Source organism: Vicia villosa, linkage group LG1 (genome assembly GCF_029867415.1).
Source record: "Vicia villosa cultivar HV-30 ecotype Madison, WI linkage group LG1, Vvil1.0, whole genome shotgun sequence".
In the NCBI taxonomy this organism is placed as follows: domain Eukaryota; kingdom Viridiplantae; phylum Streptophyta; class Magnoliopsida; order Fabales; family Fabaceae; genus Vicia; species Vicia villosa.
In genome coordinates, this window is record NC_081180.1 from 133173060 (window position 1) to 133189312 (window position 16253).

General features: G+C 37.5%; 1 protein-coding gene across 1 annotated transcript; it reads left to right on the forward strand.

The window, feature by feature from the left end:
* Positions 1-13228: 13228 nt before the first annotated feature.
* LOC131654755 (uncharacterized) lies at positions 13229-14394 on the forward strand. Its single transcript, XM_058924695.1, has 2 exons — positions 13229-13497; positions 13574-14394. Exons 1-2 carry the CDS (start codon positions 13229-13231, stop codon positions 14244-14246), a joined length of 942 nt encoding a protein of 313 aa, XP_058780678.1. The 3' UTR covers positions 14247-14394.
* Positions 14395-16253: the final 1859 nt, after the last annotated feature.

The window sequence follows — 16253 nt, forward strand, 5'->3', positions numbered from 1 at the left end:
TTTTCTATCTTCAAAAGAATATGAATACACTCAACAAAAAAAACAGAAGCAGTAATAAAGTACATGTATCTGGTATTCATAACACATTTTCAAAAGATAACAAATATATAAATTACAAAATTTGGGCATCCCCTATTTAAAAAGGAAATCATGTTCATTACAACACAGTATACAGACGACTCTAATCATTCATTTCAACTATACTTTGCATTTACAAATTTAGTTTTCATGACGGCTGATGATTATACAAACGATGTCCTTACTTCCCGGACTCGACTCACGGTCTATGACTGTTAACATGGGTGTGTGTTAGCAGGCCCATACGGTCCAGAAATAAACCCATTTGGATGGGTGATTATATATTAAATTAGTTATTTAATTCTGCAATTTTTATGGTGTTTTGGGCCTGACCCATTAGTTACGGCCCATTAGGGCTTTGTCTTGTATTTAAGCTTATTAGCTGCTTGTGAGAAGAGGCAGAAAATTAATGAGAACTTCTTTCTTTATCTTTGTTTTGTGTTATATTTAGTAGAAACCCTAGATCTAGAAAATAGTTGTGGAAATCTTCCTATCAATTGGTGCTTTCATCCCTTGTGCACATGGCCCCTCCTAAACCCCCTAACCCATCCTCTAGAGAAATTATTGATGAAGCTGTCCAAGCTGCTGTGCAAACAGCAGGCCTTCACCTTGATAATGCTCTTCATGATACCCAGCAGCAGCTGGATGAACGTTTTGCTAATGCTGCTACTGATTTACAGCAACAAGTTGGGAAGCTTAACAATCGTATGGACACGGACAGAAGCGTGGCAGATTCACGCTATGACTCTATGATGTCTATTCTTACGAAACTTGTGGCACAAAGAGAATCACAACTTGCAGCCACCACCGTCCTCACACCAGGATCCGGTTCAGGTATTTCGAAACAGCCATCTCCTACTATTATTAACTCCATCCCTATTTCACACACAGCCACTCCCACCAGCACAACCCCACGCCCTTCCATACAATTTACACAAACCCCTTATACAGCTACAAAACCCACCACTCACCGCCTCTCCTTCACCCAACCACCCATCCCATCCACCGTTTTTCAACCATACAATCCTCATATTCCCCCATTTCCCCAAATGCACACTTACTTTATTCCTTTTGTTACGGCTGGAACGAACCCCTCACAACATTTTATCCCTTTTTCGTCACATATACCATACACACCTCTAACCCATCCCACCCCATCACCTACTTTCCGCTCCCCCACATTAGAACTTGCTATGTTTGATGGATCCAACCCATTAGAATGGTTTTTTCAAGCGGAACAATTTTTTGAATTTTATCAAATCCCACCAGAAAATCGTTTACCTATGATGTCCTTTTATATGAAAGGAGATTCTCTTTGTTGGTTTAAATGGATGCACCAAAGCAACCTCTTAACCGAATGGTTCTCTTTCACTAAGGCTTTGGAATTACGCTTTGGTCCCTCTACATATACTAATCACCAAGCAGAACTTTTCAAGTTGAAACAAGTAGGGTATGTGGTGGACTATCAAGTTGCATTCAAAAAATTGGGCACTCAAGTAGTTGGATTATCCCAAGACGCCACTCTTAATTGCTTCATTTCCGGATTATCTACGGATATCCAAAATGAAATTGCCATTCATAAACCCACTTCCATCTCCCAAGCTATCGGGTTAGCCAAGCTAATTGAATCCAAAATTAAAGACGCTAAACCCAAATACCAAAAACCCTTCTCTAACCCTTTTCCCAAAACCAGCTCAGCTCCCATTACTTCATCTGTGGCTACCCCCATAGCTAAACTTACCTCCCAAACCCCACCTTCCAAACTCCCAATCCTCCGCTTATCCAACTCTCAACTTCAAGAGCGTCGTGCCCAAGGATTGTGTTTTAATTGCGATGAGAAGTTTATTCCCGGTCATAAATGTGCATCCGGCAAATTTCTTTTATTAATCGAAGATAATGAGACATCTCCAACACCGACCCAACCAGAACCTACTGATATGGACCCACACACTCCACATGTGGATGACACTTATTTTCAACTCTCTCCTCAAGCTGCCATTGGTCATTTTCCCCCTAAAACCCTTAAATTCACCGGATTGCTGGACGGCCTTACAGTCACAGTTCTTATCGACACATGCAGCACACACAACATTCTTCAGCCTTGCATTGCTCAACACCTCAAAATCCCAACCAAACCAATCCCCAATTTTTCTGTTATGGTGGGCAATGGCTCCAAATTATCGTGTACAGGACTTTGTCCTCAAGTTCCTATTACCCTACAAAATTACCTTTTTTAGGGGTGTGCATGGTTGGTTATTTTCAAAAACCAAACCATAACCATTTTAAAACCATTTAAATGGTTTGGATTTATAACCATAACTACATTTTAATCAAAACTGGTTATAAAACCGGTTATAAATTTGGTTATGATTATATAACCGGTTTTTTTAAAAAATCCAGTTTTGAAAATTATTTTTTCCGAAAATATTTTTTTTCAAAAAAAATAATTTTTTGAAAATTAAAATATTTGGATTTGAATAATAACCAGATTATAACCGAATCCAAAATAATTTAACCGGTTAATAACCATTTAATTATATCCGGATTATATGAATGGATAACCAAACCATTAATAACTAAATCGGTTAATAACCATTCAATTATATCCGGATATTTAAGAATGGTTTAGGTTTGGTTATGGATTTGGACATCAAAACCGGATATTTTGCACACCCTTAACCTTTTTCACATTCCTTTCCACTTGTTACCAATTGAAGGAGCTGATGTTGTTTTGGGCATGGAATGGTTGAGAACCCTTGGCCCTATTACAGCAGACTTTTCCATCCCAAAGATCTCTTTCACTTACCAAAATAATCCAATCACCATCACCGGGGACTCTAAATCACTCCCTACTCATTCTACTTTCAATCAATTCTGTCATTTACTATACACTGACTCAATTGCTTCTATTCACCTTTTACTCCACCAGCCCTCCAATTCACCACAAAACTATTGCCCAACATCAGACCCTAACTCTCTTGACTCTCTTTCCCCAACCCTCCCAAACCAAATCCTATCGGTCCTAAGATCACATGCTACTATTTTCTCAAAACCTGATGGCCTTCCCCCATCCCGTCTTCATGACCACCACATCCCCATTATCCCAAATACAGCCCCAATTAATGTCAAGCCATACAGGTATCCCCACTTACAAAAAGAGGCCATGACAACGATTATTCAAGAAATGTCAAACGAAGGAATAATCAAACCCAGCAACAACCCTTACTCTTCACATGTGCTCTTAGTAAGAAAAAAAGATGGCTCTTGGAGATTCTGTGTCGATTATAGAGCTCTAAACGTTGTGACAGTTAAAGATCGTTTTCCCATCCCCACAATTGATGAACTTTTAGATGAGTTGGGTTCTGCAACTATTTTCTCTAAGATTAACCTACGATCTGGTTATCACCAAATCCAGGTAACTACTGAAGATACAAACAAGACACCATTCAGGACGTTTGACGGGCACTATGAGTTTTTGGTGATGCCATTTGGCCTTACTAATGCTCCTAGTTCTTTTTAATCGGCGATGAATGACTTACTACAACCATATCTACGTCGGTTTGTTCTCGTTTTCTTTGATGATATTTTAATTTACAGCTCTTGCATTTCTGAACATACTACCCACTTAAAATTGATTTTAAACTTATTGCTTACTAATCAGTTTTATGTTAAGTTATCCAAATGTGTGTTTGTTGTTCCTTCTGTTGATTACCTAGGTCATATTATCTCAAGTAATGGTGTAACCCCAGACCCCGCAAAGATACAAGCAATCATTGATTGGTAAAGGTCACGTTCTCTCACGACACTCAGGGGTTTTTTAGGCCTCACCGAATTCTATCGTCATTTTGTTCGACATTACGCTGCTCTCGCCGCTCCCCTCACCGATTTATTGCGTTCCACTAAGTTTACTTGGAGTACATCAGCAAAGTCTGGTTTTACAACATTGAAAAATAAAATGACTGAAACCCCTGTCCTATGTCTTCCTGATTTCTCCAAACTCTTCATGCTGGAAACCGATGCGTCTGCGGTTGTAATTGGTGTTGTTTTATCTCAATAGGGTCATCCTTTAGCTTTCTTCAGCAAGAAGTTGTGCAACAGACTCCAAGCATCATCGGTGTATGTTAGGGAAATGTACGCCATAACCAAATCTCTTAAAAAATGGCGTCAGTACTTGATTGGGAGGCATTTCCACATATACACTGATAAAAAAAGTGAAAAATTTATTGGTCCAAACTATTCAAACGCCGGAACAACAAAAATAGGCGGCTAAGTTACAAGGGTTTCAATTTGACATATTCTACAAACCTGGAAAGTTGAACCAAGTTGCGGATGCCTTGAGCCGTATTCAGAATGAGGAGGAAGTCGTGTTCTTCTCCATATCTTCACCGATCCCTTCTCTAATCCAACAACTCCAAAAGTTTTACAAAACAGAGGAACGGGGCATGCCCCTCATAAAGAAAGTTCAATCATATCCTCTATCTCAACCCTTATTCCAAGTTAGGGATGATCTTCTGTACTACAAAAACAAACTATATATACCTCCTGTTGAGGCCTTGCAACAACAAATACTGAGGGAATTCCACTCCACACCGGTTGCAGGACACTCGGGGCTCCAACCAACCTTAGCACGCCTTTCATCTTCTCTTCTCTGGCCAGGAGTCTACAGGGATACCAAACAATTTATTAAACATTGCCCTACTTGTCAACAAAACAATACTATGACCACAAAGAAACAAGGTTTGCTCCAACCTCTACCAATCCCTAACACGGTTTGGGAAGATCTAACAATGGATTTCATAATACATTTACTTCTGTCTTTCGGCCACACGGTGATATGGGTCATTTTTTATAGACTCACAAAGTTCTGTCATTTCCTTGCACTCCCAACCCATTTCTCTGCCAAGGATCTTGCCTTACGCTTCTCTGTTGAAGTTTGTAGACTCCATGGGACACCGAAATCCATTATATCTGACCGCGACCCTCTCTTCATTAGTCCCTTTTGGAAGGAATTGTTTCGTGCACAAGGCACCACCCTCAAGTATAGCACAGAGTATCATCCTGAAATGGCCAAACCGAGGTTGTCAATCGATGTTTAGAAACCTATCTCATATGTTTTACAAGCGAACAACCAAAGCAATGGTACAAATACCTGCACTTAGCCGAGTTTTGGCATAACACAGCGCTCCACAGCTCGATCAGCATGACACCCTTCGAAGCTCTTTACGGTCGACCGCCTCCTGCGTTTTCGAAGTAAAAAAAATGGAAAATCAAACAAACAAGCACAGAGAGGACTGTACCTTCGGTGTCGGAGATTTGGTTTTGCTGCGTCTTCAGCCTTACCTTCAATCCTCTGTTCAAAGACGTTCCTCACAGAAACTCGCCAAACGTTATTATGGCTCATTCAAAATCTTGCAGCGCATCGGAAAAGTGGCTTACAAGCTTGATCTCTCCTTCTTCTCGGATTCACCCAGTGTTCCACGTCTCCCAACTTCGTTCATTCAACAGCTCCAATCCGCCCACACCGATCGCACCTTTTTCGCCGGGAGTGGCTGAAACCGATGACGATTCCACACAATAGAACCCATCGCAATCTCTGGAGCTAAGGATCTCATCATGCATGAAAAGTTGATTCAGAACGAGGAACAAACTGATGAACAAGTTATGAGAGAAAGCGAAACGCAGAGGCAAGTGGGTAACAAAACCGGGTTGGAATACGAAAAGAGTATTTTGAAAGGGGATATTAGAAGAGAGGAAGTTATGAGAGAGGGAGAAGCTATTATGAACAATGAAAAGGATGCCTTGGAAAGTCACATAGAAAGTACAAGAGATGAGTTGCATTTCACTTCCCAAGATGTTATCAATCTTAACACTTCACCATCTGACTCTCCACAGTCCAACGGTCACACGCTACAACATTTCCCACCGCTGGATCTCGTGGAATCCACCAACTTGCAATCTCAGCCGCTCCCCGTGTCCCAAGGAGATAACACAGAATCTGCTTTACCTGCCCCACCCAGAGCCTTATGCAATCTAACTGTTTCCCTCAACCCTTTAGGCGTGCCAGCTGTTTCCCTCAGCCCCATGAATATGTTCCCACTCTCGACTGGGCCCACCGCACCTTCTGGCAACAACACCTCAACTAATTGGGCCTCTAGTTTCAATAGGCCTAAGCCCAACACCAACCCCATCCTTGAGGTCAAGAATATTTTTGGGCCGGATAGTAATGTTAGCAGGCCCATACGGTCCAGAAATAAACCCATTTGGATGGGTGATTATATATTAAATTCGTTATTTAATTCTGCAATTTTTATGGTGTTTTGGGCCTGACCCATTAGTTACAGCCCATTAGGGCTCTGTCTTGTATTTAAGCTTATTAGCTGCTTGTGAGAAGATGCAGAAAATTAATGAGAACTTCTTTCTTTATCTTTGTTTTGTGTTATCTTTAGTAGAAACCCTAGATCTAGAAAATAATTGTGGAAATCTTCTTATCAGTGTGAAGTTCCAAAATTTCTCGGTGGTTTGGATCCACTATCAGTGCAGTACGACTGTCTCTTAACGCACTTAGGACATCGCCTTTGTGTTCATGGAATGTTGTGCGGAGATGTAAGAGGTGCAAATCAGCTTTAAATGCAATTGTGCGTGATAGCTCGGCTATTGCTTCATGCTCCTTATGGTTGTCCATCAAAACTGCAACCGCGTTCACCATACACGTGTTATTAAGTACTATAGCCACAATAACATAATTATAATACTTAGAGGTGATTAAGAAAGTAGAAATATCAACCTACTGCTCGGTATCGATAAGGATACACTACACATCATAACTCCTAATATCACATAATCAGAACTCTAAAAAAGTTACATAATCAGAACTCCTAGGGAAAACCATTGTTTCATTTTACAAATGTAAGTTAATACTTAACCTGTGTGTGGTCATTGGTTATTGATTAGTGAAATGTTTCCAAAATATGGTACAATAGAAAACCCATACCCGACCTTTGACAGATTAGCAGAAGGACACCTCAATGCATCTTCAAGAATTGAAATGACAGTTGAAGAACATATTGAATTGGGACCAGAGTCGGCCAATGCATGTGCCTTGAGGAAAAAGGCCTCAAAAGACCTTTTAATACAAATAGGCTCTTCAGCTTTTTCAAGCCCTTCCTCATAATGACTAGTATCATACAAGATCCACCCCTCGTATACAAGTCGTTCATGCTCACTTGATGCATGCTGCCAAGATAACTGTAAACTCCGCATAGAGTATATAAACTGGGCAACTTGTTCTGGAGTTTCAATCTTATCCCTCCCACTGCTAATCATGTCAAAGCCACCATGCCTACCAAACTTATTCTTGTGAGTCATCACAATATCATCATTTCTAGAAGAACAAAGAGATTGATACATTATAACATTTGAAAACATATGTATGTAGATGAGGCAGAAATAGAAGGCACGTCAAATGTATTAATCAGCCTTAATGTTTCATACTCAAACACCTACATCAAATCCTAAGGAAGTTCCCAAAGTGGCACTAAGATTTATGCACTCGAAGTGTGGCGTTTGAAATTGTTGAAACTCCAATGCTTGGCAGAATTTTCTATGCATGCAATTACGGTTGCGAGGGGTGGAATTCATAGAAGTTTTTGTGTAGGTTACAAACAGCTTTTCCTTAAAAGTTCAACACGAAAAGTGTTCTATCGCAAGCAAGCTTTATCGTGAAACCAAAAGATAAACATTTGAGAAGTTGGTTAGTAAGTTAGAGGGTTATAAAGCGTGCCTCTTGAAATTATGAGTGTGACAAAGTTGGCCCAACTGGTGCTGCAACGTGAAGTTAGTAGGGATCGAGTCTCTTTAAAGTCGTTTCTTACGCACACGCAGCCATTATACCAGGAATTCTTCAACATCATTGTTGTTCTAAAAAACGTCCTTGTCGCGTTGATTATAAATTTGAACCAAGAGACGGACTATTGAGAAAGGTATATGCACTTGAAGTTAGCTTCGTGAACCTAAGTCACATCGAATTGGCATGATGTTTTAAACTGAGCTCAGCAGCAAAAAGAACTCAAGCCAATTCCAAACCTACATACATCTAAACCAATACATCACCATATATGTCCAACATTCAGCCTCGTGACCATAACCTTGATTCGGCATTGCGTACCCTGATAAAACATCTGAAACCTACATCACAAAACAAATAATCACTAACACTTTCATAGGATATGGCATGTTCTGCTAGTGCTTTTCTTTTCATTTTTACAACCTACATAATCTAAGTCAGAGTAACAAACTAAATCACATCCATTACCTTTAGTATACCATAGCCCGGCATTGGTTGCTCTTTTGAGGTACTTCACGATCCTTTTCACTGAGGCAAGATGAGACTCCTTTGGATTTTCTTGAAATAATGCACAAAGACATGCAATAAACATAATTTCAGGATGGCTTGCCGTCAAATATAGTAAATAACCATCTTACCTTGATACTTGGTGATATCAATATGAACACCAGATTCGTCTTGATCAACATATGTTCCAGAACTCATTGGAGCAACTATTTCTTAGCAATTATTTGTATCAATTTTTTCAACAATTCCTTGCAATACTTGGATTGGTTTATGAAGATTCCATTCTTTAATTGCTTAATTTAAAGTCCAATAAATAGTTCATCTAACCCATCATGTACATCTCTAATTCTCCTTGCATCATCATTGAAAATTCTTCACAAAGGTCTTTGTTTGTTGATCCGAATATGATGTTGTCAACATAGATTTGAACCAGTAAAGTATGATCTTTGATTTTATTAATAAATAACTTAGTATCAACTTTACCTTTTTCAAATCCTCTTTTTCAAATAAAGTTACTAAGTATATCATACTATGATCTTGGTGCTTACTTTAAGCCATAAAAAACCTTTCTTAACTCGTTAAGATGTGAAGGATTCTTGAAGTCTTCAAATTTAGGAGGTTGTTTGACGTATAATTCTTCATCGGTGTATCCGTTTAAGAAGACACTTTTGACATCCATTTGGAATAACTGAAAATTTAATGCACACACATAAGCAAGTAATAAACGAATAGCTTCTAACCTTGCAATTGGAGCAAAAGTTTCTTCAAAGTCAAATCCTTCTTGTTGATTACACCTTGGGCCACCAACCTTGCCTTGTTTCAAAAAATTATTACATTGTCATCAAGATTATTCTTAAACACCTATTTGGCACCAATGATTTGTTTACCATTTGGTCTAGGAGCAAGTTCCTAAACTTGGTTTTCTTCTAATGGATTTAATTCCTCTCGTATAACAAGTATCCATTGTTCATCCTCCAATGCTTCATTAATCGTGGAAGTTATATTTGAGAAACAAATGTCATATTCAAGCAAGCATCCTTGAGATGTAGTCTTGTTGAAACTCTTTTACTAATTTCACCAATAACTTGTCGATTGGGTGATTACGTTGAGTTCTCCATTCCTGAGGAGGATCACTTGGTTTTATTATTGTTGAATGATTTTCTCTTTGTGTTCTAATTGATTAACTTTGTCATCTTTGGAAATATCTCTTGTATGCATTTCTAAAACATCATCATCATCATCACAAATAACTATATCTTCCTTGGAGGGGTTAGATTCATCAAAAGTTAAAGTTCTTTTATTATAAATTTATAAGTATTACTTGTGAGAGAGTAGCCAAGGAAGATACCTTCGTCGAATTTCTCGTCAAACTTATCGAGATTGTCTTTGTCATTGTTGAGGACAAATCACTTACATCAAAAACATGAAATTGAGCAATGTTTGGCTTCCCCCTAGAAGAGTTCATTTGGAGTCTTTTTCAAGATTGGCCTAATTAATGATAGCCCGATTACTTATATAACATGTCGTGCTTACCACATCCGTCTAAAAATACTTTAGTAGATTTGAATCGCTAATGGTTCTTAAAAGTTCAACTAGGGATCAATTTTTCCTTTCCACCAATTCAATTTGTTGAGGAGTCCTTGGTGCTGAAAAATTATGAAAGATGTCATTTTACTCATAAAACTCTTCAAATGATGCATTTTGGAACTCTCCGACATGGTCACTTTTAATTAATGTGATTTTTAATGATTTTTCATTTTGTACTTGATTTGCATACTTCTTAAATGCATTGAAAGTGTCGCTTTTCTACACTAAAAATAGTGTCCAAGAAAATCTAGAAAAATCATCGACAATAACTAAGGTATATACATTACCTCCAAAGCTTCTTGTTCTTGATAGACCAAACAAGTCTATGTGCAACAATTGAAGTGGCCTTGTAGTTGTTACCATTTTCTTTGACTTGAAATTTGATTTAGTTTGCTTTAGTTTTTAACATGCATCACATAATTTATCTTTGTTAAGCCAATAACAACATCATGTTTGACTAATTTGTTTAAATGTTTCATATGAATATTGGTTATTCATTTGTGCCAAAGCCATAAGTCATCATTGTTTATCATAAGACACTTTATTTTTAAAGATAAATCATTTAAAAAATTCATGAAAACATTGTTAAATCTTTTACCCATAAGTTTTACCTCGTGAGTGGCTTCATCTTCAATTAAGCATTTGTCTTTGGCAAACTTGATTTTGAATCCTTTGTCACAAAATTGTATTATGCTAAGAAGATTGTGCTTTAGTCCTTCTACATATAGTACATTTTTAATAGTTGTGAAAAGTGGTGCTCCAACTTTGCATATGCCAATAATTTTTCCTTTGTTATTATCCTCATATGTGACATATCCTTTGGTCTTTAGAACTAGAGATACAAATTTGTTTATATATCCGGTCATATGCTTAGAACAACCACTATCAAGATACCATAGATTTGTAGCGATCTTCAAGCAAACCTACAAAATAAATTAAGTTTTGTAGGTATCCATCACGTCTTGGGTCTTTGATAATTAGTTCCTTTCTTGATCCATATATAATGGCCACCAGCAACACTAAAGTTCCTTACATAGCAAGCATTATGTGAGTGGCCTTTTATACCACAATAAAAATATGTAGAAACACAATTACTTCTATATCTAGGAACATAATTTTTTTTCCAAACAACTCTTTTCTCAGGATGATGATGAATAGTTTACAGTTTATTTACTTTCTCTTTATTGGATTAGTAACTTTCCTTGACAAAGATAGTTTTCTAGTACTTGGCTTATCAAATTTTGAATAACCAAGTTCACTTTTATCATTGGAATATCTTTGTTTACTAAGGATGCCTTTCAATCCAATTTGTCATTTTTCATATCTTTAAATGACTGTTTTTAATTGGACAGTTCGAAAAGAAAGTAAAGTACATTCATTGCATGTAAAATGTTGTTTTTCTTTTTCAAAATAATTATGTTCTTCCTTGTCAAAATCTTTTTGCATTGTGTCACTCTTCTCTTCAAGAGATGAAATTTTTTTCTTTTATGTTGACACGATTTTTGTATAAATTTTACAATCATTGAGTAATTCATCTATTGCTTCTTGTGCGTGATTATCTTAAGAGAGTTTTTCATTACTAACCTCATCCTTTTCCTCGTCAGAATTATGAGATGCCATCAATGCAAGATTCACGCATTCTTTGTTTTCCGAATCAGATGATGAACTTACTCCATTATCATCTCATGCAATATAGGTCTTTTTGGATTTTGATTCTTTTCTTCCTTCATGAATACTTTTCTTAGAAAGTTTTGGAAAATCCGCCTTCATGTATCCTTACTTTCCACATTCAAAGCAAGTGAAGCTTTGAGTTGATGTAGAAGTTTCCTTATTCTTGAAGAATTTATTTCTTTTTGCAAAGTTATAATTATCATTATTATTAAAAAAATTGCATAACCTTTTTACAAGAAGCATAGAATTCTCATTTTCTTCCGACACGTTTTCTTCTATTTCTTATCTTGAGTCAACCTTTAAAGCAATACCTTTAGATTTCTTCTCTTGAGTCTCATGCTTTTCTAGCCTTCCACGTTCAATCTCGTGTTCTTGAAGTTTTCCTAATATTGTTGCGGAAGTCATATTGGATAGACTTTTCTTTTCGGATATCACCGTCACTTTTGGCTGTCATGCCCTGGTCAAAGATCTGAGTACTTTAAGATTAAGTTCATCATTAGAAAAAATCTTACTAAGGGCCATTAAGTGATTTGTCAAGTGCACAAATATTTTCTACAAGTCAAGAATTTATTCTCTAGGTTGCATTATTAACAACTCACATTATTGACTTACAATATTCAATCTTGATCTTCTAACTTCAATGGTTCCTTCATGAGTGACTTTTAGTGTATCTCATATTTCTTTAGTTTTTGTGCATCGAGAGACACAAAAGAATTCATCCATACTTAATGTTGCCTGAAGAAAATTCTTTTCTTTCTTGTCATAGAGAATTTTTTCTTAACGTCTTCATCCCCGAAACTTTTAATCTTTGTAGTACCGACACCATTGACAATGCTTGTAGGAACGAGCGAACCATCTTCTATTGCATTCCAAATTTCTTCTCATTGTGCTTCAAGATGTGTTTGCATGTGAATCTTCCAAAAATTATAATAGTCACCACAAAACAATGAAGGCTTATTGTTGCTGCCACCGTCTCTAAAAATCGGATTTGCGGAAGCCATTATGGATCTTTAGGAAAATGTTACCTATAAACTGCTCTAATACCAATTTGAATAATGTGGAAGAATCTAAACTTGTATCAATTATGATTATTGATCTTCATTTCCAAGTAAGAAATTCACAAAGTATAATACTTAAGTGCTTAGATGCAGTAAAAGTTAATGCAGAAATTTCACAAAAATTATGGTTAAAGGCACTTAGATGAAAATTGCGAGAGTTTTGAATTTGAATTGTATTATAAAAGGTAAGTTTTGAAATTTTGAATCCATACTTATTGACAGAACATGACAACATCCACTCTATATTTGGAACAAATATTGCACACTTATGAGATAATAGTCAAAGAATATTTACATTAATTAGGCATAACTAGTTTTCCTATTATATATGTGTAATTCCTATATATATTACAGGTTGATAATCAATAAAAAGCATCAAAATATTTTCCTATATGGTATCAGCAGCTAGTTTTTCGATCAGCCCTCTTTCCTAGCCACCATTCAAATTCTTCCACACCACCCAAACTATCCCTTACCTGCAACCATGACAGCCCCAACATCTGAAACAACAACCCAACAACCAAAATTCCACACTGCTTTTGGAATCACCAACGTGAAATCCATCATTTCAATCACGTTGGACAACGATTCAAGCCTCTATCTCTCATGGTCTGCGCAGTTTCAAGTTCAAGCTTGTGTTCATAACGTGCATGATCATATCATCCCTCCCACCGATGAAAAAGAAAAACAAACAGCAGAAGCAACAAAGAAAAACGACCCCGGTCTCTGGAAATGTCTCGACGCGATCGTTATGCAGTGGATGTATGCCACCGTATATTCTCAGTTCCATTCTAGTTATCAATGACACTGCTAAAAGATGTTGGAACAGAATTGCTGCTATGTTTCAAGATAACAAACATTCGAGAGGAGTCCACCTTGAACATCAATTCTCCAATACGCACTTGGAATATTTACCGTTAACAAAAGCATATTGCAATCTCCTGAAACTCCTCGCAGATCAACTTGCAAATGTTGATTCTCCCGTCAACAACACTCGTTTTATGTTGAAGATGATTTTTGGACTGTCAGATTTGTATGCTGGATTCGTTACATACATCCAGCAACACGATCCCTTGCCGACGTTTGAAACGGCGAAATCCCGGTTGGAATTAGAAGAATCCACCATGATCCAACGCGTTGCACGCGAATCTGATAACCAATCATCTTCGACGACCTTACTCACGAGATCAAAAGATGCGAACACATCTCCCTCTTCCCCTCTTGCCAATCCCGTGCGATACCCTCTCAACAATAACAATAGCAATCGTGGCAACAACAACAATCACGGTAGAAACGGTAACCGCGGTAACAAGGGGAAGAACTTTGATAGAGGTGGTCGTGGTAACAACGACGGCGGTAGCTCAGGTGGTGGACATGGTCAGTATCCTCAATGGAAGCAACAATTTCCTTGGCAACAACAATGGCAACAATACCCTTGGGCTCCTCCTCCGCGCCCTTACCCATCTTATTGGGCTAAACCCAATGCTGGCCTAAAACATTAACAATCTGGTATTCTTGGACCAAAACCCCAACTTGCTGCCTTTACTGTCACTGGACCAAGCCCGACAGATATTGAAGCAGCTCTTCACACTTTACATCTTGCTCAGTCTGACCCATCCTGATATATGGACACTAGAGCAACATCGCACATGACAGCTACAACTGGTAATCTCTCATCTTATTTTAATTTGAGCAAAAATAATAGTATTATCGTAGGAAATGGCCATTCTGTTCCAATTCATGGTTTTGGAAGTGCTAACTTACCTCCCCCTCATCCTCCTCTAGCTTTATCAAATGTCCTTCATCCACCGAAATTAATTAAAAATTTAATTTCCGTTCGTAAATTCACTACCGATAACTAGGTTTCTGTTGAATTTGATCTGTTTGGTTTTTCTGTGAAGGATTATCAGATGAGGATGGTTCTAATGAGATGTGAGAGTCAAGGCCAGCTATATCCTATCACCAACATCACAAAAAATAAGACTGTTTTGCCTTCCGAGTTTGCAGCTTTATCTACTTCTGTTTGGCACGACCGTTTGGGTCACCCGGGAGCATCTATTTTAGATTCTCTTAGGAAAAATAAAATGATTGATTGTATTTCTAATTCAAACATAAACTCTACCTTTTGTCGTTCTTTTCCTCTTGGTAAACATGTTAAAATGCCATTTATTGATTCACATAACTCTACTTTTATGCCATTTGATATATTACACAGTGATGTATAGACATCTCTTGTATTGAGTACTTTTGGTCATAAATATTATGTGCTCTATTTGGATGATTATTCGAATTACTTGTGGACTTTCCCAGTTTCACACAAATCGCAAGTTTTCCCAACTTTTGAAAATTTAAGAGCATATATTAAAACTCAATTTCATCAGGAAGTTAAAAATATTCAATGTGATAATGGTAGAGAATATGTCAATGGTCCCTTTCAAAAACTCTGTGAAGCAAATGGAATTTCATTTCGTTTCTTGTGTCCTCACACTTCTTCTTAAAATGGCAAAGCTGGACGAAAAATCCGTTCTATTAATAATATAATTTGGACTTTACTAATTCATGCTTCTTTACCGCCAAAATTTTGGCACCATGCTCTACAAATGCCTACATATTTACTGAATATTTTACCAAATAAAAAGTTGAAATATCAATCACGTCTCAAAATTATTTTTCAAAAGATCCATCCTACACTCATCTACGAGTTTTTGGTTGTTTATGTTACCCCCTTTTTCCATCAACCACTATAAATAAACTCCAATATCGTTCCACCCCACGTGTCTTCTTAGGATATCCTTCAAATCATCGAGGGTACAAATGCTATGACTTATCCCTAAATAAAATCATTGTTTGTCGCCATGTCATATTTGATGAATCATAATTTCCTTTTTCAAAGATGCACACTCTCAACCCAACCAATTACCAATTTCTTGATGATGAAGTGTCACCTTACATAAACCACTTTATCACAAAACCTAGACCAGGTCCAACAACACCAAACATCACTCAACAAAACTCTCCACCGTCTGCTCAACTAGGACCGACCCCAACTCCCCCTCAACTGGCCCAAACTTTTCCTTCCACATCTACCCCACTAAATATACCAATGCAAGCTATTTACCAATCCACCGTTAGCTCTGACAATAAACCAGTTACGAGGAGCCAACATGGCATTTTTAAACCGAACGAAAAATACATAAATCTCCACACCAAAGTCACAAAATCTCCTCTCCCTCGTAACCCTGTGTTAGCACTAAAAGACCCGAATTGGAAAATGGCTATGGATGATGAATACAATGCTCTGATTCAAAATAAGACGTGGGATTTAGTGCCCCTTCCATCTGATGCAAATATTATTCGTTCTATGTGGATTTTTAGGCATACAGAAAAATCTGATGGTTCTTTTGAGAGGCATAAAGCCCGACTTATAGGTAAAGGTCAACAAGTTGGCATAGATTGTGAAGAGACTTTTAGTCCGGTTGTCAAACCAGCCACCATCTGAATAGTACTCA